Genomic DNA, 25,552 nt, shown 5'->3' with positions numbered 1-25,552 from the left:
TAACAGGCCAAGAGGAAAACTAAAACACTACAATAATCCTGTATAACAATCATTTTATTAACAATCGGCTACCACATGTGTAGAATCACAAATTTAAATAATAATTTTAGGTCAGCATTAGAGCAAAATGTGCGTTCGAACAGGTTGGCGTGCTAATTATAATTATAGTTTGTGTGTAAACGTAATTAGCAAAATCTGTTTTAAAATTTTGGCGATTTGTTAAAGTACGTCGCCAAAACAAATACTTTTCAGTATGCCGTTTTAAATCGTATTTACACACATAATGGTGGGTAACACGAAAATGTTTGCGTAAAAGAACTTTGTAAGTTTAGACCATAGCATTGAATAACTAAAAACACATTGTCATAACGTAAAACTTCATTTGAAAGCAAATTATCAGCCACTCAAAATCTTTGGAAAGCTAACCCTCTTAAGCTACATCCGAGCACATAAAATTCTTTCAAATAACTAATACCAGTAGTCTAGATCAGTGCTTCGCAACCAAGTACAAGGTTTTTTGGAATGTTATTAAAACAAAGGGATTTTTGGAATTTAAGGGATTTTTTTTGGAACAAGGGACTTTCGGAATTTTATATTAAAAATGTTATTATACCCCGTTCTCCAAACAGCTTTTGCAAGGGGGTAAAATTTTCACGACTTTAACGGGCTTAAGAAATCTTAGTAAGTGCAAAATTTTATTTTTTATAACAAATCGCTCGTTTTTGGCTGCCATGGATATTTGCTGATGTTGTCTGTTGTCAGTCGACATATATTTCGTAGCTGTGCCGCCGAATTGGTATATAGCTATGCTGGTATGCCGCAAGTGGACAAAAGGTTGCGGAGCACTGGCCTAGATCTATTTTGACACTTCACGCCCCGTAATTTTGGTTGAAGAAGAATAAAAGTGTTTACAATTGAAAGTAAATATGCAAAATGATGGACAAAACACTAAATATTACGATGAATTTAAAATGTAAAAATGCCTATTTATTTGAAAAAGCATAGATTTACTGTGGTAGGCCTCCAAAATACGTACAATATCTTATTGAGGACAGTTGTGTATTGTAAACACAAATACTTGGTTATCTTTAACTCGAAGAAACGTTTTGCTGCTGGTTGGTATGTTGTATTTACTGCTGGCCAATAATGAGTTAAATTTTTAGCATTTTGAATTGTGTTATACTTGGTCAGCAGAGTTTTCGAAAGGCATTGCACCCATAAAACCCAGTATGTTTAAATTAAAGCTTGAAATCAAGGTAATCAACTCCTTGCGCGTTGATATTATGCAAATTGCCAGAGCTTTCGCCTTGGCGCTCTTGTCTTGCTCCCCCTGTGAACAAACGTATAACATTAGTTGCCAAACAATATTTTAAACATTTTTTGGGGGGATACAATTTTTGCTTTATCAGTACGATTTTTGATGCAATTGTTTGTACACGATTAGAGTGCAGTAAATCCCCCAATTTACCAATTGAACTGACCCTGAATGTTACTTTTATTTCGTTCATTGTAAAATCACAGTGAACGCTAAAAATGTTTCAAATTGGGGACGCAACTAATTTTGACTTTTAAGCAAAGCGTCGTAAATCCAAAAAAATGTAACGGCAGGTTAAGCGCTACAGGAGTCTTGATATTAGGCTGTGCTCCAACCTGATTTATTTTCTACAAAGATTGTGCTATAGCACGACCGTGAATCAAAAAAACTTACCGCTTCGTCCAGTTGCGGGATAAGTGAATGTAAGACCATCAGCACAGGAGTAGATTTCATCCAGATCTTCAATTGGACCCTGGGGTTCTTGTCGATTGGGTTGTGGAAGTCCTCCCGTAAACTGCACATTGCTCCGATCTTCCATGTGGCAGTTTAGTAGAGGCTGCGACCTTGGTATGGGTAATTCTTGTGCTTTGTGTTGTTGCGGAATGCATGGGGCAGTAGCCGCCTGTTGAGGCTCAGAAACCTCCATTGATTTTTGAACTTCTTCCTCGTTTTTAGGGTCAGAGTTGAATCTCTTAAAATACCTGCGGTACAAAAAAATTGATGTCTTTAAAAACAACAATCTGTACGCGATTGCGAGAAAAGACAGAAAGTGCATTTTTATTGCAAAATGTTGACAAAGATAGCCAGCACCTAATTTTTTAACAATGTTCTGACTACATAAAAACATTTACATCCAACTCCCGATTTCGAACGTGTTTCTCTAGATCTTTCTTCAAAGTTTAACAATTTCTCCCATTCTCAGGACTTTCGAACAAATTGTTGTTAACCCCTTTGAACAAACCTTTTTTAACTTACACTTTTTTGTAGCAGATAGTGATTATGCCACTGAGAAGAATCACCGTGGCTACGACCGCTCCAGCTATAACGCCGGGGTTTGTTTGAGCTGGAGATGTGGGGGTAGCTGAAAGAAGAGAAAATAGTAAAGGTGTGACAAAAAAAATTGTAAAGGTTTGCAGAAGTGCCTGTATGATCACAACAAGGCCGTTTGCGCTTTAAATCTGAAATAAAAACCCAGTTAAAAATACCACCTTTATTTATGTTTACATATCTAAATCAAGGGTAATTCACTCTGGCTATTTTCAAGCACAGTTTGATATAGAAACGAATTTTGTGCCGGTGTTAAATCGAGTTTAGTCAAATGTGACATGAAATAAATTACGTGACTATTCGGGGTAAAATGATGTAACTTAATGAATAAGGCATTTGTACAAATGATTATTTTTTAATAAATGTTTTGCTGCCATTAAACATAAAAGAGACGCCTTAGATCAAATTTAATCGCTTTGGGCAATTGTGCGTTAGTGACCTAAGTAAAGAACAGCCACTTTATTGATAGTAGTTTGTCGATGTTGAAGATGTTACCTGCAGTCATTTTTGGTTGGTAAGTTGATATGGCTGCTTCTGAAAAAAAAACACATTAAGGTTGATGGACAGGATTGGTATGACCCTATTTGGGAATGTATTGGCTAACCATAATTCATGTCGATTAGGCCGAATTTCATGTTAGGCCTAGTCTCGTGCTCACAATTTATAAAGCCTATTCCCCACTAAAGTGCAATTTTTAAAGTGATAATGCAGCTTGATAATGAACTTCAAAGCCGAAAGGCAAACTTATTATATTTCAGTTAATGTGTAACATTAAGTGAAAATGATGCAAGTTCGTATCGAAACGCCTTTATCAGGATGATGGCTATCTACTCGACCTAAAGTGATATAGCTAGAAAAGTTAAGAGAAATGTTGGAGAATAATGGTTGAAGGTTGTAAAAAGACGTATAAGAATATCAAATCCCATACAGAAGTAGGTATCATTTTAAACGTTTTCGAACATTTATTCATTTTCAGCATAGTGAGAAGGCACTGATTATAAAAGTGTATATACTATTGTTAGAAAGAAAGAGCATTCAAACGCGAAATGGCATCGAAGACATAAAACAAACCCCGGATATTGCGACTTAAACCGTTCCGGTCCTACAGTCACTGAAGAGTGCGATTAAGTTCGGCTACAGCAATTGTTCCGTGGAATCACGAAACTTGTCTATGTCCTATGACCAAAGGCATACCTCGTTGTATTGTAAAGCAAAAATATTGATCCAATACTTTCACTACATACACAAAGCATAATTTTCCGAATATAGAAGTGATTTAATTCATATATTTTATTTCATCCTAATAATCTGTCCTATATATTTAGCGTAGATTATCTAGCCAATGTCTTGTATGTCATATATTAACTGTGATATTTCAACGCACGGTGGCCATCTTGGATGAATCTAGTGTAGGGGGCGCATATGTCTATGGCCCTTCAATTGTATTTCTTGCCTATTTTTATTATAAAGGCTATATGCAAACTCTCCGTGGTAATATAAATTGTATTTCAAGTATATGTTGGCCGATTTTTCGAAAAAAACTTTTTCCGAAAGCACAAAGTTGCCATCACAACTTTGAAAACATAATTAATTATTGCACAACTTTGAAAACATAATTAATTATTGATGTTGAAGATGTTACCTGCAGTCATTTTTGGTTGGTAAGTTGATATGGCTGCTTCTGAAAAAAAAACACATTAAGGTTGATGGACAGGATTGGTATGACCCTATTTGGGAATGTATTGGCTAACCATAATTCATGTCGATTAGGCCGAATTTCATGTTAGGCCTAGTCTCGTGCTCACAATTTATAAAGCCTATTCCCCACTAAAGTGCAATTTTTAAAGTGATAATGCAGCTTGATAATGAACTTCAAAGCCGAAAGGCAAACTTATTATATTTCAGTTAATGTGTAACATTAAGTGAAAATGATGCAAGTTCGTATCGAAACGCCTTTATCAGGATGATGGCTATCTACTCGACCTAAAGTGATATAGCTAGAAAAGTTAAGAGAAATGTTGGAGAATAATGGTTGAAGGTTGTAAAAAGACGTATAAGAATATCAAATCCCATACAGAAGTAGGTATCATTTTAAACGTTTTCGAACATTTATTCATTTTCAGCATAGTGAGAAGGCACTGATTATAAAAGTGTATATACTATTGTTAGAAAGAAAGAGCATTCAAAAGCGAAATTGCATCGAAGACATAAAACAAACCCCGGATATTGCGACTTAAACCGTTCCGGTCCTACAGTCACTGAAGAGTGCGATTAAGTTCGGCTACAGCAATTGTTCCGTGGAATCACGAAACTTGTCTATGTCCTATGACCAAAGGCATACCTCGTTGTATTGTAAAGCAAAAATATTGATCCATTACTTTCACTACATACACAAAGCATAATTTTCCGAATATAGAAGTGATTTAATTCATATATTTTATTTCATCCTAATAATCTGTCCTATATATTTAGCGTAGATTATCTAGCCAATGTCTTGTATGTCATATATTAACTGTGATATTTCAACGCACGGTGGCCATCTGGGATGAATCTAGTGTAGGGGGCGCATATGTCTATGGCCCTTCAATTGTATTTCTTGCCTATTTTTATTATTAAGGCTATATGCAAACTCTCCGTGGTAATATAAATTATATTTCAAGTATATGTTGGCCGATTTTTCGAAAAAAACTTTTTCCGAAAGCACAAAGTTGCCATCACAACTTTGAAAACATAATTATTATTGCAAATTGAACGATATAAAAGCGTTTTATCGCTTAGCGCCAATCGATAACATATTTTTAATAGCTTTCGTAATAAATGTAACACCTCTCAGCTTAAAATTAACAAATAAACTAGCTGACGAGTGTTCTAAGATTGTTTTTTATGACATCACGTTTAAACGTAGTTTTGTGACATCACGTTTTGATGTAACTCTGTGACGCCATCTCTAAAAATGTTTAATGAAATAAAATGCTAGATCCGTGCGTGGTGACCATACATAAAAACAATACATATGCTGTTTCTATGCTTAGTATACACAACAACGTCCGGCAACTAGAAACCAGGGCTGCGGAGTCGGAATGGGGACTCGGGACTCGACGGAGGTGGTTTGTTTTGCCGGACTTGGACTCAAGACTCGCGACTCGCGTAAGACCACGTAAAACTACTCGAGTCCCGAGTCTGACGTGCGTATGGGCATTTCCAAATACTAAAACTTATATTGTCGCTAACTGTAAATCGTAAAAGTTAAATATCAAATAGTGGAATATTTTGGACTCGGGTATATTATAATAGCCAAAGTCGGACTCGGGAGTTAGACTCGGGTTATTTTTAACCTACTCCGCAGCCTTGCTAGAAACTCTACTGACCGGCCAAGTATCTTATTCTGTAGAATGTAATCTGCTGGTCATAGTAGAAGTAGTTGTAGTAGTTGGCCGATGATTTGAAGTAGATGGTCATGTACATTCCACTGCTAACATAGGTTGGTGGAAGGGAGGCACCGCAATGTTTGCCCAACAATGTTGAGTCAGTGCTTGATCCATCGTACACCGCTAGATATTCCCTCCTGCATAAATATACCGTTATTTTACAGCCTCCTCTATCAGATGCGGTTACAGAATCCCTGTTTAGACGGGGGAGGGCTTACTTTATTTAAAGATGCCGTAAGTTAAGCCAAAACGTACATCTGAGTTTGGCGTAATTAAGTTGTAACATTGGGAACAGCAAACAGATCGTTTATTTGGCTAAAGTTGAGGTGGTACTTTCAAAGAAGAGGTGCTACTTTCAATACAAAAGCTTCAATAGAAAGATAAAGCAAAAGTACGCCTTTATGTCGTTGAAATGTCAAAACTTTTATTTTCGGGGGTTCGATTGGACGCACGAAACTGTTGGGCTAAACAATTTCATCAAAGTTCACAAAGACATAATTAGGATTAAAAAATATGAAATTTAAGTGACGAGATAAAGTCAAAAAAATATATATAAATTTGATGATATCCTACCCGCAATTCGGCTGATCCTCCAGTTTGAAAGTCACGAATATAATTCGAACGCAATACGCGTCACTTTTGGCGGTGAGTAAGTAAGTGCAGTCCGAACTCGTACCCAGCGGGTAATTGGGCCAGTCAATCATTCCGTTAAATGTCGGAACTACCGCTATCGTCTGTTCGCATGTGCTTGGAGCAAACGCTGGAACTAAAGATCAAGTTCGATTTTAAAACAACTAGGATTTACCAAAAATAGTTACGGCGTTACCATGTGATGCGTAATATACCTAGAAATTTAAAGGTAAATGATGAAAACTTAACTTCTGCTTCGATTTATATTTTAAATATAAGCACCAGCAATTCGAATGGAAGAAACAGTTTAGGACTCCGAAATTATTTTCATATTACATTATTATATAATATTTCTAACAAGCCTTTCTGAACGTGTTTGGTAGCACAGTGCTTGGAACTGTCCATTAGATCTAACAAAGAATTCAAAATTTCTGTGAGTAGTAAATTATGTTTACATAAAATGACCTGTTTTACTATATTTTCGACCATATGTTTACCAATTTATGTTTTGCTACTTTAATTAAAGGAAATTTAAAAAGAACTGAAACATTTCTTATCCAAGCTTGTATATTCCCTTTCTTTTTTATATGTGTTGAATATGTGTTAAAAATAAAGGTAACCTTTTAATTTTATCTTGTATTTGGATGAGGGCATTGAAATTGACATTTAAGTTACAAACGGATCTGACAAGACTGCAAATCTTAACATGGTGCAAAATAGTACGGCGGATACGCCATAGCTTTCAGAATAATATGCAAAAATTAACATACCGGCCTCGTATCTTATGCTGAAGCCCGAATGTTGCTCAGACCCGTCGGATTTGAAGAATATGGTCATGTACCTTCCACTGCTGGAGTGAGAAAGCGGGATTGTGGAGCCGCAATGTTTTCCAAGCACGTTGGAACTGGTGCTTTGTCCATCGTACACCTCTAGGTAATCGAAGCTATGAAATAACAGGGAATCTTGTGGAAAGCAGAATAGATTTATAGACGGTAGAACACTGTGTTGAAAAGCGAAGCAATATACCTTCCGTAGCATAATTTTTGTTGATAAAACATTGTTTATGTTATAAAACTGACTAAAAGAAATCATTGTAAACGGAAAGTGTCTAAGTTTTACTGTTTTGGGATACAAGTTTGGAAGAGCTAAAGAACAGCTATACAAAGACTACAATGTTAATGTTACACTATTCAAACGTGGAAAACTTTTTATTTTAGGAAAGTCGAGGTATGTCGTTCAAAAATTGTTGAAGCTGGTTTGAGAGTCAGCGAAAACGAAGAGTTTTGCAGCTGACTAGATGATTTAACCGTCTTTTGCCGCCCCCTAGGAACTACGGACGCTTAGTTTATCTAAATTTTTCGCATGTGTATACGGTTGTTCCGAAATAAATTTAAATCTGTCTAAATCTTTGCACCTATATAGCTTTAGTAATATTCAAAGATAGATTAGGTTTAAGACAAAATAGACAATGGTTTACTCGCAACATTTACAAGTAATGGCGCACGTGTATATTTGGCTCCCAACTGCTGTTAAAGTGCTCATAGAAAACGTCATCATCATGTACCTGATGTGAGAATTTTGTCTTTCACCGTATCCTCTTAATCATTTTTTACCTTTGAGTATATTTTCAAACAAACTTACTCGCATCCCGTGGAGGATTCTAGGTAAAAAGCTACGAAGGTGATTGAAACGTGCAATGCGCTAGTCGGACTCGTGATCCGGTAGGTGCACTCAGAGTTAGGCAGGTAATTTGCCGGGTAGTTTGGTGAGTTGATCAAATCGTTGGTGCCAGCGGCCAATTCAACACTGACGTCACAATTTTGATTTGCAGATTCGGTAACTAAAAATATCAAAAAGAGTAAACGTGTATCGTAATAATTCATCCATGAGCAACAAAACAAAGCCAAGTTATGACTAATTATTTTGTATTATCAACTTTTTCAAACATTAGCAATCTTCCGCAGACCACCATTTACCGTTAAAAAGCAATAGATTAAATATTAGTTTGCCATTAAACTGCATTGATATGACATTGCCAATAGTTATTACTTTTCCAATTTTCGGACCGGAAATGCTGGTTACCGCAGCTGTCTGCGAATTTTATGTTTCCAAAATATAACATTTGATAAAACACATACCGGTACAAAGAAAAAGCTGATTTGATTTAGGAATGACAACGTTTAATTCAATAAAAAAGTTTAGTCTTTGTATTAGTATTAGAAAAAATAGATATAGCTACGACATATATATATGTAGCATATTACCAATTGTGGCATTTGACCGTTCTGACCAATAATGGACTTAAAGTGAAAAAAAGTCAAATATATATCTAGCCAATGTCTTGTATGTCATATATTAACTGTGATATTTCAACGCACGGTGGCCATCTTGGATGAATCTAGTGTAGGGGGCGCATATGTCTATGGCCCTTCAATTGTATTTCTTGCCTATTTTTATTATAAAGGCTATATGCAAACTCTCCGTGGTAATATAAATTATATTTCAAGTATATGTTGGCCGATTTTTCGAAAAAAAAAACTTTATCCGAAAGCACAAAGTTGCCATCACAACTTTGAAAACATAATTAATTATTGCACAACTTTGAAAACATAATTAATTATTGATGTTGAAGATGTTACCTGCAGTCATTTTTGGTTGGTAAGTTGATATGGCTGCTTCTGAAAAAAAAACACATTAAGGTTGATGGACAGGATTGGTATGACCCTATTTGGGAATGTATTGGCTAACCATAATTCATGTCGATTAGGCCGAATTTCATGTTAGGCCTAGTCTCGTGCTCACAATTTATAAAGCCTATTCCCCACTAAAGTGCAATTTTTAAAGTGATAATGCAGCTTGATAATGAACTTCAAAGCCGAAAGGCAAACTTATTATATTTCAGTTAATGTGTAACATTAAGTGAAAATGATGCAAGTTCGTATCGAAACGCCTTTATCGGGATGATGGCTATCTACTCGACCTAAAGTGATATAGCTAGAAAAGTTAAGAGAAATGTTGGAGAATAATGGTTGAAGGTTGTAAAAAGACGTATAAGAATATCAAATCCCATACAGAAGTAGGTATCATTTTAAACGTTTTCGAACATTTATTCATTTTCAGCATAGTGAGAAGGCACTGATTATAAAATTGTATATACTATTGTTAGAAAGAAAGAGCATTCAAAAGCGAAATTGCATCGAAGACATAAAACAAACCCCGGATATTGCGACTTAAACCGTTCCGGTCCTACAGTCACTGAAGAGTGCGATTAAGTTCGGCTACAGCAATTGTTCCGTGGAATCACGAAACTTGTCTATGTCCTATGACCAAAGGCATACCTCGTTGTATTGTAAAGCAAAAATATTGATCCAATACTTTCACTACATACACAAAGCATAATTTTCCGAATATAGAAGTGATTTAATTCATATATTTTATTTCATCCTAATAATCTGTCCTATATATTTAGCGTAGATTATCTAGCCAATGTCTTGTATGTCATATATTAACTGTGATATTTCAACGCACGGTGGCCATCTTGGATGAATCCAGTGTAGGGGGCGCATATGTCTATGACCCTTCAATTGTATTTCTTGCCTATTTTTATTATAAAGGCTATATGCAAACTCTCCGTGGTAATATAAATTATATTTCAAGTATATGTTGGCCGATTTTTCGAAAAAAACTTTTTCCGAAAGCACAAAGTTGCCATCACAACTTTGAAAACATAATTAATTATTGCACAACTTTGAAAACATAATTAATTATTGATGTTGAAGATGTTACCTGCAGTCATTTTTGGTTGGTAAGTTGATATGGCTGCTTCTGAAAAAAAAAACACATTAAGGTTGATGGACAGGATTGGTATGACCCTATTTGGGAATGTATTGGCTAACCATAATTCATGTCGATTAGGCCGAATTTCATGTTAGGCCTAGTCTCGTGCTCACAATTTATAAAGCCTATTCCCCACTAAAGTGCAATTTTTAAAGTGATAATGCAGCTTGATAATGAACTTCAAAGCCGAAAGGCAAACTTATTATATTTCAGTTAATGTGTAACATTAAGTGAAAATGATGCAAGTTCGTATCGAAACGCCTTTATCAGGATGATGGCTATCTACTCGACCTAAAGTGATATAGCTAGAAAAGTTAAGAGAAATGTTGGAGAATAATGGTTGAAGGTTGTAAAAAGACGTATAAGAATATCAAATCCCATACAGAAGTAGGTATCATTTTAAACGTTTTCGAACATTTATTCATTTTAAAATGACCTGTTACTATATTTTCGACCATATGTTTACCAATTTATGTTTTGCTACTTTAATTAAAGGAAATTTAAAAAGAACTGAAACATTTCTTATCCAAGCTTGTATATTCCCTTTCTTTTTTATATGTGTTGAATATGTGTTAAAAATAAAGGTAACCTTTTAATTTTATCTTGTATTTGGATGAGGGCATTGAAATTGACATTGAAGTTACAAACGGATCTGACAAGACTGCAAATCTTAACATGGTGCAAAATAGTACGGCGGATACGCCATAGCTTTCAGAATAATATGCAAAAATTAACATACCGGCCTCGTATCTTATGCTGAAGCCCGAATGTTGCACCGACCCGTCGGATTTGAAGAATATGGTCATGTACCTTCCACTGCTGGAGTGAGAAAGCGGGATTGTGGAACCGCAATATTTTCCAAGCACATTGGAACTGGTGCTTTGTCCATCGTACACCTCTAGGTAATCCAAGCTATGAAATAACAGGGGATCTTGCGGAAAGCAGAATAGATTTATAGACGGTAGACCACTGTGTTGAAAAGCGAAGCAATATACCTTCCGTAGCATAATTTTTGTTGATAAAACATTGTTTATGTTATAACACTGACTAAAAGAAATCATTGTAAACGGAAAGTGTCTAATTTTTTACTGTTTTGGGATACAAGTTTGGAAGAGCTAAAGAACAGCTATACAAAGACTACAATGTTAATGTTACACTATTCAAACGTGGAAAACTTTTTATTTTAGGAAAGTCGAGGTATGTCGTTCAAAAATTGTTGAAGCTGGTTTGAGAGTCAGCGAAAACGAAGAGTTTTGCAGCTGACTAGATGATTTAACCGTCTTTTGCCGCCCCCTAGGAACTACGGACGCTTAGTTTATCTAAATTTTTCGCATGTGTATACGGTTGTTCCGAAATAAATTTAAATCTGTCTAAATCTTTGCACCTATATAGCTTTAGTAATATTCAAAGATAGATTAGGTTTAAGACAAAATAGACAATGGTTTACTCGCAACATTTACAAGTAATGGCGCACGTGTATATTTGGCTCCCAACTGCTGTTAAAGTGCTCATAGAAAACGTCATCATCATGTACCTGATGTGAGAATTTTGTCTTTCACCGTATCCTCTTAATCATTTTTTACCTTTGAGTATATTTTCAAACAAACTTACTCGCATCCCGTGGAGGATTCTAGGTAAAAAGCTACGAAGGTGATTGAAACGTGCAATGCGCTAGTCGGACTCGTGATCCGGTAGGTGCACTCAGAGTTAGGCAGGTAATTTGCCGGGTAGTTTGGTGAGTTGATCAAATCGTTGGTGCCAGCGCCCAATTCAACACTGACGTCACAATTTTGATTTGCAGATTCGGTAACTAAAAATATCAAAAAGAGTAAACGTGTATCGTAATAATTCATCCATGAGCAACAAAACAAAGCCAAGTTATGACTAATTATTTTGTATTATCAACTTTTTCAAACATTAGCAATCTTCCGCAGACCACCATTTACCGTTAAAAAGCAATAGATTAAATATTAGTTTGCCATTAAACTGCATTGATATGACATTGCCAATAGTTATTACTTTTCCAATTTTCGGACCGGAAATGCTGGTTACCGCAGCTGTCTGCGAATTTTATGTTTCCAAAATATAACATTTGATAAAACACATACCGGTACAAAGAAAAAGCTGATTTGATTTAGGAATGACGACGTTTAATTCAATAAAAAAGTTTAGTCTTTGGATTAGTATTAGAAAAAATAGATATAGCTACGACATATATATATGTAGCATATTACCAATTGTGGCATTTGACCGTTCTGACCAATAATGGACTTAAAGTGGAAAAAAGTCAAATATATGGGTATGGTATTTTTCCCGGATTGCTAAATTATATAAACATATCGAACTCACCAGTTTCATATCTCATTCGAAAGCCAGAAAATTGACGGGAAGAATCCGATTTGAAGCGGACCGTCATATACATTTGACTGCTGGTGTGTGAGGGGGGAATCAATTGACCGCAATGCTTACCAAGCAACCTCGCACTCGTGCTTGATCCGTCGTACACTGCCAGGAAGTCGTACCTGTAACATTAAAGTTCTTAAAGCAGTGAATTAGGAACACAGTAAGCCAGATTTTCAAGGTAATGGAGCAAGGGTTCTTTTTTACTGTAGACCCCTACTTTTTTTTTCGCTTTGCGCGGACCACGGAAGGGGGGAATTTTTAAAATTGACTTCCCGATACGACTTTAGAAATCTGCCGATTTCGGTCCGAAAAATTTTAAAGTGTAACGAAGTCTACATTCAGTGCAAAGCCGTTTCAATTTATTTTAAGTTGTTTTTTGAAATTGATTACTTCCTAAATATACACTACTATTTTTATTAGGCCTTCATAAACCCCCTAAAACTAGTTCATGAACCCCCAAAGGGTCCGTAGCCCCAGCCTAAAAACCCTTGTAATTATGTCTTTGTGCCTCTCGACAAAAGTACAAAAAGTAGTGATATGGAAGTTTTCAGAAAACGGCTTTGTCAGTTGGCTCGAAACCTATTGCTGTAATTCAGTGATTGAGTAACGATTGAATTCAAACAAGAAAGGTCGGACTGGCTATTCAAAATGAAAAACTAAAATATTAAGTTTATATGTTCACTTTTTCCTGTATTTTCTCAATTATATTTTAGCACAGGGGTATATTTCATTTACCATGTATTTTTATACTATTATTAGTTGGCTCCAGGCTATTTTTACTGTTCTCACATAAATGACGCCAATGTGCATCTGACGTAGAATTTAGCATGACCGCTCTATATGCTATACCAAACTTTAAACTAGGGATCATCAACCTTAGACGTGGGCCAAAGCCCATCTCAGAAGGGTCTCGGTGTAAATAGCAAACTTCGACGAACCATTTTAATGAAGAACTTGTAGTTTTTGAAGCATTTCATTAGCATAACTGTTACTCAAGGCGGGCCTGGGATATTTTGGGCAATAGGGAATGAGTTTAATTACATACAAAGAATGCATTAAGGAAATATGGTTTGCGACCTCGCTTTCAGTATGAAAATAGGTGGTTGGCTGGATAATTGATATTAGCAGGCTGTAGTTGTTGAAACGTTAAGGGATATATCAACTTACTCGCAGATTGATGTTTGTTCGAGGTGAAAAGCCACAAAGCTGATTTTAATGTGACGGTCGTTATTGGTGATTGTGAAGCGGTAGGTGCAATCCGAGCTTGCTGGGTACTCGTTCGGGTAGTTTAACGAGCTGATAAAACCACTGCTATTTGAAGCAAGTTGAATCCAGCGGCTGCAACCTAAATAAACAAGCTACAATGTCTTGCCATTTATTAGTTGCTAAAAATGTTTTTTTATTTTTTACTAGTTGCTAAGTTGAACTACATTTAAACAACAATCGCCGTTTTTTAGGTATGTTTTATTTTAGTTTTTTATTTCATTTTTTCGAGAGCGGGTCCAAGGGGAATTAAACAGGGAAAGAGCCGTAACTACAACCGGTTCAGTCGGTGTAATGCAGATGTGCCTCAGAGCTGGGGACGGAACGTGCTTCTAGTTTTTCTTTAAAATGTCTGGTAAAAACTGGTAAACTTGTTAAAAATTTGATCTGAAATATCCACATAGTAACTGTTTGGCGGCTTTAAGTTTATTACTTATTTAAGGATCAATTATTACACGTTTGACGATATTCCCCTAACAAAAAAAGTTTTATCTCAAAAGGCGTCGTGAGTCTCATCGCGCCGTCAAATAAACGGTTTGTCAGTTCTTTATTTAGCTTTGCGCTAATCGATAACATCTTTGTAACGCAGTGTGTGGTGCCCTTGAGATAACCTCCTGGCGTCACGTTATGGCGTAACTTTCTGACGTCATATCTGATTTTTTCATGCCCCCCGGAAAATCCTGGATTCGCCGCTGGGCGCCCAAAAGCCGAACGAAGTTACGGCCCTGATCGGGGTACATGCTTATAACAACAGCATGTAAACAAACTTGCTTAGCTGTAAAACTATTCAAGTAAAAGTTGTAAGATTTATAAAAGAGCAAAAATTTAATAAAAGTAATGCCAACGCTTACCTGTGTTCCGCCAACCATCACACACCAAAAACTTTACCAAGGCAAAAAGAAGTACTGCTATAACACTATTCATTTTTCTTTTTGCTAATATCTTTATGTCTTAGACTGAAGCAAAAATAAAAGTTTAACTATTTGTTTGTAAAACGCCGTTAATTTTTTTCAGAAAATGTAGATGCAACCCCGTTTCCCGAATCTTCCGGGAGTCAACAGCCTATCAAACGTTTCGCTATTTGTAAAAGTTGATAATATCAATTGTAAAACGTTTGGCATCTGAGATAATGGGCGGAAGTAAGCTGACGTCTAGCACAGCTTGAACTAATAAGTAACATCGAAACTAATTGTTATGTGTTTAAATCTATTTAAAGTGGCACAGGCCGTCCAGCGTACGAAAACTAGCTTTAACTACAAAACCCGAAATGTTGCTCAGAAGCCAAAGTTATGACTAATTATTTTGTATTATCAACTTTTTCAAACATTAGCAATCTTCCGCAGACCACCATTTACCGTTAAAAAGCAATAGATTAAATATTAGTTTGCCATTAAACTGCATTGATATGACATTGCCAATAGTTATTACTTTTCCAATTTTCGGACCGGAAATGCTGGTTACCGCAGCTGTCTGCGAATTTTATGTTTCCAAAATATAACATTTGATAAAACACATACCGGTACAAAGAAAAAGCTGATTTGATTTAGGAATGACAACGTTTAATTCAATAAAAAAGTTTAGTCTTTGTATTAGTATTAGAAAAAATAGATATAGCTACGACATATATATATGTAGCATATTACCAATTGTGGCATTTGACCGTTCTGACCAATAATGGACTTAAAGTGAAAAAAAGTCAAATATATGGGTATGGTATTTTTCCCGGATTGCTAAATTATATAAACATATCGAACTCACCAGTTTCATATCTCATTCGAAAGCCAGAAAATTGAAGGGAAGAATCCGATTTGAAGTGGACCGTCATATGCATTTGACTGCTGGTGTGTGAGGGGGGAATCAATTGACCGCAATGCTTACCAAGCAACCTCGCACTCGTGCTTGATCCGTCGTACACTGCCAGGAAGTCGTACCTGTAACATTAAAGTTCTTAAAGCAGTGAATTAGGAACACAGTAAGCCAGATTTTCAAGGTAATGGAGCAAGGGTTCTTTTTACCGTAGACCCCTAATTTTTTTTTCGCTTTGCGCGGACCACGGAAGGGGGGAATTTTTAAAATTGACTTCGCGATACGACTTTAGAAATCTGCCGATTTCGGTCCGAAAAATTTTAAAGTGTAACGAAGTCTACATTCAGTGCAAAGCCGTTTCAATTTAATTTAAGTTGTTTTTTTAAATTGATTACTTCCTAAATATACACTACTATTTTTATTAGGCCTTCATGAACCCCCTAAAACTAGTTCATGAACCCCCAAAGGGTCCGTAGCCCCAGCTTAACAACCCTTGTAATTATGTGTTTGTGCCTCTCGACAAAAGTACAAAAAGTAGTGATATGGAAGTTTTCAGAAAACGGCTTTGTCAGTCGGCTCGAAACCTATTGCTGTAATTCAGTGATTGAGTAACGATTGAATTCAAACAAGAAAGGTCGGTCTGGCTATTCAAAATGAAAGCTAATATTAAGTTTATATGTTCACTTTTTCCTGTATTTTCTCAAATATTTTTTAGCACAGGGGTATATTTCATTTACCATGTATTTTTATACTATTATTAGTTGGCTCCAGGCTATTTTTACTGTTCTCACATAAATGACGCCAATGTGCATCTGACGTAGAATTTAGCATGACCGCTCTATATGCTATACCAAACTTTAAACTAGGGATCATCAACCTTAGACGTGGGCCAAAGCCCATCTCAGAAGGGTCTCGGTGTAAATAGCAAACTTCGACGAAACATTTTAATGAAGAACTTGTAGTTTTTGAAGCATTTCATTAGCATAACTGTTACTCAAGGCGGGCCTGGGATATTTTTGGGCAATAGGGAATGAGTTTAATTACATACAAAGAATGCATTAAGGAAATTGGGTTTGCGACCTCGCTTTCAGTATGTAAAATAGGTGGTTGGCTGGATAATTGATATTAGCAGGCCGTAGTTGTTGAAACGTTAAGGGATATATCAACTTACTCGCAGTTTGATGATAGTTCGAGGTGAAAAGCCACAAAGCTGATTTTAATGTGACGGTCGTTATTGGTGATTGTGAAGCGGTAGGTGCAATCCAAGCTTGCTGGGTACTCGTTCGGGTAGTTTAACGAGCTGATAAAACCACTGCTATTTGAAGCAAGTTGAATCCTGCGGCTGCAACCTAAATAAACAAGCTACAATGTCTTGCCATTTATTAGTTGCTAAAAATGTTTTTTACTAGTTGCTGAGTTGAACTACATTTAAACAACAATCGCCGTTTTTTAGGTATGTTTTATTTTAGTTTTTTATTTCATTTTTTCGAGAGCGGGTCCAAGGGGAATTAAACAGGGAAAGAGCCGTAACTACAACCGGTTCAGTCGGTGTAATGCAGATGTGCCTCAGAGCTGGGGACGGAACGTGCTGCTAGTTTTTCTTTAATATGTCTGGTAAAAACTGGTAAACTTGTTAAAAATTTGATCTGAAATATTCACATAGTAACTGTTTGGCGGCTTTAAGTTTATTACTTATTTAAGGATCAATTATTACACGTTTGACGATATTCCCCTAACAAAAAAAGTCATATTAATTATCGGCATTTTTCGAAAACATTGCAAATATCAGAAACCTTTTTTTAGCTAAAAAAAATGATCTTAACTGGTTATTATGAAACATGTCACCTCCAGAGGCGAATCCTGATGGTAGGCTAACTTGCCACACCACCCCCAAACTGTATTTTGCCTTTTCTTACACATAAACATTTTTTCGAAATCTCGTTATGTTTATAGCGTTTGTTTCGTAACAAACTTTTATAAAATATTTTATCTCAAAGGTGTCGTGAGTCTCATCGCGCCGTCAAATAAACGGTTTGTCAGTTCTTTATTTAGCTTTGCGCTAATCGATAACATCTTTGTAACGCAGTGTGTGGTGCCCTTGAGATAACCTCCTGGCGTCACGTTATGGTGTAACTATCTGACGTCATATCTGATTTTTTCATGCCCCCGGAAAATCCTGGATTCGCCCCTGGGCGCCCAAAAGCCGAACGAAGTTACGGCCCTGATCGGGGTACATGCTTATAACAACAGCATGTAAACAAACTTGCTTAGCTGTAAAACTATTCAAGTAAAAGTTGTAAGATTTATAAAAGAGCAAAAATTTAATAAAAGTAATGCCAACGCTTACCTGTGTTCCGCCAACCATCACACACCAAAAACTTTACCAAGGCAAAAAGAAGTACTGCTATAACACTATTCATTTTTCTTTTTGCTAATATCTTTATGTCTTAGACTGAAGCAAAAATAAAAGTTTAACTATTTGTTTGTAAAACGCCGTTAATTTTTTTCAGAAAATGTAGATGCAACCCCGTTTCCCGAATCTTCCGGGAGTCAACAGCCTATCAAACGTTTCGCTATTTGTAAAAGTTGATAATATCAATTGTAAAACGTTTGGCATCTGAGATAATGGGCGGAAGTAAGCTGACGTCTAGCACAGCTTGAACTAATAAGTAACATCGAAACTAATTGTTATGTGTTTAAATCTATTTAAAGTGGCACAGGCCGTCCAGCGTACGAAAACTAGCTTTAACTACAAAACCCGAAATGTTGCTCAGAAGCCAAAGTTATGACTAATTATTTTGTATTATCAACTTTTTCAAACATTAGCAATCTTCCGCAGACGACCATTTACCGTTAAAAAGCAATAGATTAAATATTAGTTTGCCATTAAACTGCATTGATATGACATTGCCAATAGTTATTACTTTTCCAATTTTCGGACCGGAAATGCTGGTTACCGCAGCTGTCTGCGAATTTTATGTTTCCAAAATATAACATTTGATAAAACACATACCGGTACAAAGAAAAAGCTGATTTGATTTAGGAATGACAACGTTTAATTCAATAAAAAAGTTTAGTCTTTGTATTAGTATTAGAAAAAATAGATATAGCTACGACATATATATATGTAGCATATTACCAATTGTGGCATTTGACCGTTCTGACCAATAAAGGACTTAAAGTGGAAAAAAGTCAAATATATGGGTATGGTATTTTTCCCGGATTGCTAAATTATATAAACATATCGAACTCACCAGTTTCATATCTCATTCGAAAGCCAGAAAATTGACGGGAAGAATCCGATTTGAAGCGGACCGTCATATACATTTGACTGCTGGTGTGTGAGGGGGGAATCAATTGACCGCAATGCTTACCAAGCAACCTCGCACTCGTGCTTGATCCGTCGTACACTGCCAGGAAGTCGTGCCTGTAACATTGAAGTTTTAAAGCAGTGAATAACACAGTAAGCCAGATTTTCAAGGTAATAGAGCAAGGGTTCTTTTTTACCGTGGACCCCTAATTTTTTTCTTCGCTTTGCGCGACCACGGAAGGGGAGAATTTTTAAAATTGACTTCCCGATACGACTTTAGAAATCTGCCGATTTCGGTTCGAAAAATGTTAAAGTATAACGAAGTCTACATTCAGTGCAAAGCCGTTTCAATTTAATTTAAGTTGTTTTTTTAAATTGATTACTTCCTAAATATACACTACTATTTTTATTAGGCCTTCATGAACCCCCTAAAACTAGTTCATGAACCCCCAAAGGGTCCGTAGCCCCAGCTTAACAACCCTTGTAATTATGTGTTTGTGCCTCTCGACAAAAGTACAAAAAGTAGTGATATGGAAGTTTTCAGAAAACGGCTTTGTCAGTTGGCTCGAAACCTATTGCTGTAATTCAGTGATTGAGTAACGATTGAATTCAAACAAGAAAGGTCGGACTGGCTATTCAAAATGAAAAACTAAAATATTAAGTTTATATGTTCACTTTTTCCTGTATTTTCTCAATTATATTTTAGCACAGGGGTATATTTCATTTACCATGTATTTTTATACTATTATTAGTTGGCTCCAGGCTATTTTTACTGTTCTCACATAAATGACGCCAATGTGCATCTGACGTAGAATTTAGCATGACCGCTCTATATGCTATACCAAACTTTAAACTAGGGATCATCAACCTTAGACGTGGGCCAAAGCCCATCTCAGAAGGGTCTCGGTGTAAATAGCAAACTTCGACGAACCATTTTAATGAAGAACTTGTAGTTTTTGAAGCATTTCATTAGCATAACTGTTACTCAAGGCGGGCCTGGGATATTTTGGGCAATAGGGAATGAGTTTAATTACATACAAAGAATGCATTAAGGAAATATGGTTTGCGACCTCGCTTTCAGTATGTAAAATAGGTGGTTGGCTGGATAATTGATATTAGCAGGCCGTAGTTGTTGAAACGTTAAGCGATATATCAACTTACTCGCAGTTTGATGATTGTTCGAGGTGAAAAGCCACAAAGCTGACTTTAATGTGACGGTCGTTATTGGTGCTTGTGAAGCGGTAGGTGCAATCCGAGTTTGCTGGGTACTCGTTCGGGTGGTTTAACGAGCTGATAAAACCACTGCTATTTGAAGCAAGTTGAATCCTGCGGCTGCAACCTAAATAAACAAGCTACAATGTCTTGCCATTTATTAGTTGCTAAAAATGTTTTTTTATTTTTTTATTTTTTACTAGTTGTTAAGTTGAACTACATTTAAACAACAATCGCCGTTTTTTAGGTATGTTTTATTTTAGTTTTTTATTTCATTTTTTCGAGAGCGGGTCCAAGGGGAATTAAACAGGGAAAGAGCCGTAACTACAACCGGTTCAGTCGGTGTAATGCACAGGTGCCTCAGAGGTGGGACGGAACGTGCTTCTAGTTTTTCTTTAATATGTCTGGTAAAAACTGGTAAACTTGTTAAAAATTTGATCTGAAATATCCACATAGTAACTGTTTGGCGGCTTTAAGTTTATTACTTATTTTAGGATCAATTATTACACGTTTGACGATATTCCCCTAACAAAAAAAGTTTTATCTCAAAAGGCGTCGTGAGTCTCATCGCGCCGTCAAATAAACGGTTTGTCAGTTCTTTATTTAGCTTTGCGCTAATCGATAACATCTTTGTAACGCAGTGTGTGGTGCCCTTGAGATAACCTCCTGGCGTCACGTTATGGCGTAACTATCTGACGTCATATCTGATTTTTTCATGCCCCCCGGAAAATCCTGGATTCGCCGCTGGGCGCCCAAAAGCCGAACGAAGTTACGGCCCTGATCGGGGTACATGCTTATAACAACAGCATGTAAACAAACTTGCTTAGCTGTAAAACTATTCAAGTAAAAGTTGTAAGATTTATAAAAGAGCAAAAATTTAATAAAAGTAATGCCAACGCTTACTTGTGTTCCGCCAACCGTCACACACCAAAAACTTTACCAAGGCAAAAAGAAGTACTGCTATAACACTATTCATTTTTATTTTTGCTAATATCTTTATGTCTTAGACTGAAGCAAAAATAAAAGTTTAACTATTTGTTTGTAAAACGCCGTTAATTTTTTTCAGAAAATGTAGATGCAACCCCGTTTCCCGAATCTTCCGGGAGTCAACAGCCTATCAAACGTTTCGCTATTTGTAAAAGTTGATAATATCAATTGTAAAACGTTTGGCATCTGAGATAATGGGCGGAAGTAAGCTGACGTCTAGCACAGCTTGAACTAATAAGTAACATCGAAACTAATTGTTATGTGTTTAAATCTATTTAAAGTGGCACAGGCCGTCCAGCGTACGAAAACTAGCTTTAACTACAAAACCCGAAATGTTGCTCAGAAGCCAAAGTTATGACTAATTATTTTGTATTATCAACTTTTTCAAACATTAGCAATCTTCCGCAGACCACCATTTACCGTTAAAAAGCAATAGATTAAATATTAGTTTGCCATTAAACTGCATTGATATGACATTGCCAATAGTTATTACTTTTCCAATTTTCGGACCGGAAATGCTGGTTACCGCAGCTGTCTGCGAATTTTATGTTTCCAAAAAATAACATTTGATAAAACACATACCGGTACAAAGAAAAAGCTGATTTGATTTAGGAATGACAACGTTTAATTCAATAAAAAACTTTAGTCTTTGTATTAGTATTAGAAAAAATAGATATAGCTACGACATATATATATGTAGCATATTACCAATTGTGGCATTTGACCGTTCTGACCAATAATGGACTTAAAGTGAAAAAAAGTCAAATATATGGGTATGGTATTTTTCCTGGATTGCTAAATTATATAAACATATCGAACTCACCAGTTTCATATCTCATTTGAAAGCCAGAAAATTGACGGGAAGAATCCGATTTGAAGTGGACCGTCATATGCATTTGACTGCTGGTGTGTGAGGGGGGAATCAATTGACCGCAATGCTTACCAAGCAACCTCGCACTCGTGCTTGATCCGTCGTACACTGCCAGGAAGTCGTACCTAAAATATTAAGTTTATATGTTCACTTTTTCCTGTATTTTCTCAATTATATTTTAGCACAGGGGTATATTTCATTTACCATGTATTTTTATACTATTATTAGTTGGCTCCAGGCTATTTTTACTGTTCTCACATAAATGACGCCAATGTGCATCTGACGTAGAATTTAGCATGACCGCTCTATATGCTATACCAAACTTTAAACTAGGGTTCATCAACCTTAGACGTGGGCCAAAGCCCATCTCAGAAGGGTCTCGGTGTAAATAGCAAACTTCGACGAACCATTTTAATGAAGAACTTGTAGTTTTTGAAGCATTTCATTAGCATAACTGTTACTCAAGGCGGGCCTGGGAAGGAAATATGGTTTGCGACCTCGCTTTCAGTATGTAAAATAGGTGGTTGGCTGGATAATTGATATTAGCAGGCCGGAGTTGTTGAAACGTTAAGCGATATATCAACTTACTTGCAGTTTGATGATTGTTCGAGGTGAAAAGACACAAAGCTGACTTTAATGTGACGGTCGTTATTGGTGCTTGTGAAGCTGTAGGTGCACTCCGAGTTTGCTGGGTACTCGTTCGGGTAGTTTAACGAGCTGATAAAACCACTGTTAGTTGAAGCAAGTTGAATCCTGCGGCTGCAACCTAAATAAACAAGCTACAATGTCTTGCCATTTATTAGTTGCTAAAAATGTTTTTTTATTTTTTATTTTTTTACTAGTTGCTAAGTTGAACTACATTTAAACAACAATCGCCGTTTTTTAGGTATGTTTTATTTTAGTTTTTTATTTCATTTTTTCGAGAGCGGGTCCAAGGGGAATTAAACAGGGAAAGAGCCGTAACTACAACCGGTTCAGTCGGTGTAATGCAGATGTGCCTCAGAGCTGGGGACGGAACGTGCTGCTAGTTTTTCTTTAATATGTCTGGTAAAAACTGGTAAACTTGTTAAAAATTTGATCTGAAATATTCACATAGTAACTGTTTGGCGGCTTTAAGTTTATTACTTATTTAAGGATCAATTATTACACGTTTGACGATATTCCCCTAACAAAAAAAGTCATATTAATTATCGGCATTTTTCGAAAACATTGCAAATATCAGAAACCTTTTTTTAGCTAAAAAAAATGATCTTAACTGGTTATTATGAAACATGTCACCTCCAGAGGCGAATCCTGATGGTAGGCTAACTTGCCACACCACCCCCAAACTGTATTTTGTCTTTTCTTACACATAAACATTTTTTCGAAATCTCGTTATGTTTATAGCGTTTGTTTCGTAACAAACTTCTATAAAATATTTTATCTCAAAGGCGTCGTGAGTCTCATCGCGCCGTCAAATAAACGGTTTGTCAGTTCTTCATTTAGCTTTGCGCTAATCGATAACATCTTTGTAACGCAGTGTGTGGTGCCCTTGAGATAACCTCCTGGCGTCACGTTATGGCGTAACTATCTGACGTCATATCTGATTTTTTCATGCCCCCGGAAAATCCTGGATTCGCCCCTGGGCGCCCAAAAGCCGAACGAAGTTACGGCCCTGATCGGGGTACATGCTTATAACAACAGCATGTAAACAAACTTGCTTAGCTGTAAAACTATTCAAGTAAAAGTTGTAAGATTTATAAAAGAGCAAAAATTTAATAAAAGTAATGCCAACGCTTACCTGTGTTCCGCCAACCATCACACACCAAAAACTTTACCAAGGCAAAAAGAAGTACTGCTATAACACTATTCATTTTTCTTTTTGCTAATATCTTTATGTCTTAGACTGAAGCAAAAATAAAAGTTTAACTATTTGTTTGTAAAACGCCGTTAATTTTTTTCAGAAAATGTAGATGCAACCCCGTTTCCCGAATCTTCCGGGAGTCAACAGCCTACCAAACGTTTCGCTATTTGTAAAAGTTGATAATATCAATTGTAAAACGTTTGGCATCTGAGATAATGGGCGGAAGTAAGCTGACGTCTAGCACAGCTTGAACTAATAAGTAACATCGAAACTAATTGTTATGTGTTTAAATCTATTTAAAGTGGCACAGGCCGTCCAGCGTACGAAAACTAGCTTTAACTACAAAACCCTAATTAGGTTATCGGCTATTGAAGACCAGCATTTTTTAGTTTTGTAAATGGAAACTGCAGTGACAGATCGAAAGTTTGAGGCTTATGCTTCAGCGATTAACAAAAGATACATTTGTTTTTAACCATTGTTTAAAACTGTGTAGGCCTACGTTGCGAATGTTCAGCTGTAGGCCTACTGCTACACAATACTATGAAAAAACGTCACTCATGTTGATTAGGGAATGTTAAACTACAGTAAGCTATAATATTAAAATTTTCGAAAAAGATCTAATTCTACTTTTCGATAAGAAGGTTCCGGGTCTATTGGCAACTAAAATGTTATGTGAATCGCCTAATTCCAATTCTTTTGACTTGAAAAAAAGATTAAATAGCTCACATATATATACGGATTAAACTGTATTTGTAGTTCGCATACAAACGTCCTGGAGTAAAACAGTAAAACATATACATAGTTTCGAACGATGTTTTAAACATGTTAAAATTAACGTTATTCTTATCATTAAACAAATAGAGCTTTGCCACTCATGAAAACTAACATATTCAATCATGCAGCAATTCTAATTACCTTTAAGACAGAGGAGACTACATTTGTCATCAAAGTATTTTTAACCAAATTGTGCAACAATTTCAGACATGAAAATATTTAAGTTTTTTCGAGCAGACGCGCAGTCAAAATTGAAAGACGCGCAAAACAGTTAAATATAACAAGACTATAGTATTACTTAATGAGGTTTGCCCGTGTTTTTGGGAGATCTCTATCGTTTGCTGTCAAAACTGTTTTCACATTTCTGAATAAATGATGAAGAAGACTGTCAAAACCAACAACATCAACACGATACAAAAATATTTCACGCTAGAAGACTCAATTGTTACGGAATATACCAGCACAAGAAATTTCCCATGAAAACTGACGCAAAGAAAAATGTTACTCCATAGCTTAAGTCTGGCGGGATTAAACTCGTTCCGCCTGAGGTCGTTTCTTCCGCTTGGGACGCTGTTGAGCTGCTGATAGTAGGGTCTGTGACGTCATTAATATATATTCCGGTGGTGTCCCAGTAATCACAACACTTTCGCCTGTATTCGTGCTCAACCTTGCTCTCTGGCGCCTTGATGCGGATATTCGACCAGGGCTCGACGGTCGCTTGGTTTTTCGTCTGACGTTGAGTTTGCAAAGTACAAGCAAGTGTGAGAAAATATAAAACGAAAAGCATCTAAACGCCGAATAGACGCAGTGTTATTAGCACTAATAT

General features: G+C 36.3%; 1 protein-coding gene across 5 annotated transcripts; it reads right to left on the bottom strand.

Moving 5' to 3' along the window:
- Positions 1–58: 58 nt before the first annotated feature.
- LOC146163443 (cubilin-like) lies at positions 59–23,987 on the bottom strand. Of its 5 annotated transcripts, none has more exons than XM_083382454.1 (22): positions 23,890–23,987; positions 22,698–22,875; positions 22,062–22,234; positions 20,201–20,378; positions 18,984–19,156; positions 16,901–17,078; positions 15,682–15,854; positions 13,828–14,005; positions 12,607–12,779; positions 11,869–12,067; positions 10,997–11,169; positions 10,207–10,245; positions 9,060–9,098; positions 8,062–8,260; positions 7,191–7,363; positions 6,364–6,556; positions 5,731–5,927; positions 4,005–4,043; positions 2,858–2,896; positions 2,291–2,396; positions 1,709–2,016; positions 59–1,330 (listed from the first exon to the last, which is right to left on the bottom strand). In XM_083382454.1, exons 1-22 carry the CDS (start codon positions 23,960–23,962, stop codon positions 1,239–1,241), a joined length of 3,273 nt encoding a protein of 1,090 aa, XP_083238580.1. In that variant the 5' UTR covers positions 23,963–23,987; the 3' UTR covers positions 59–1,238. The 5 variants fall into 5 exon arrangements, with proteins under 5 accessions (XP_083238580.1, XP_083238582.1, XP_083238581.1 ...); XM_083382456.1 differs by having other exon boundaries at positions 2,858–2,893; XM_083382455.1 differs by having other exon boundaries at positions 10,207–10,242.
- Positions 23,988–25,552: the final 1,565 nt, after the last annotated feature.

Source organism: Ascidiella aspersa, chromosome 2, assembly GCF_963924565.1.
Source record: "Ascidiella aspersa chromosome 2, kaAscAspe10.2, whole genome shotgun sequence".
In the NCBI taxonomy this organism is placed as follows: Eukaryota; Metazoa; Chordata; class Ascidiacea; order Phlebobranchia; family Ascidiidae; genus Ascidiella; species Ascidiella aspersa.
Note: the sequence above shows the minus strand (reverse complement) of the source record. Positions and strands in the feature narration are given on the sequence as shown.

What these genes read in the sequence shown, in the direction of transcription:
- LOC146163443 (XM_083382454.1), bottom strand. Translation starts at nt 23,962, where the DNA reads ATGAATAGTGTTATAGCAGTACTTCTTTTTGCCTTGGTAAAGTTTTTG. An exon ending in GAATCCTCCACGGGATGCGA is followed by an intron (nt 11,170 to 11,868) that starts GTAAGTTTGTTT and finishes GTTATTTCATAG; the next exon opens with CTTGGATTACCTAGAGGTGT. An exon ending in CAGCATAAGATACGAGGCCG is followed by an intron (nt 10,246 to 10,996) that starts GTATGTTAATTT and finishes TTTTTTTTTCAG; the next exon opens with AAGCAGCCATATCAACTTAC.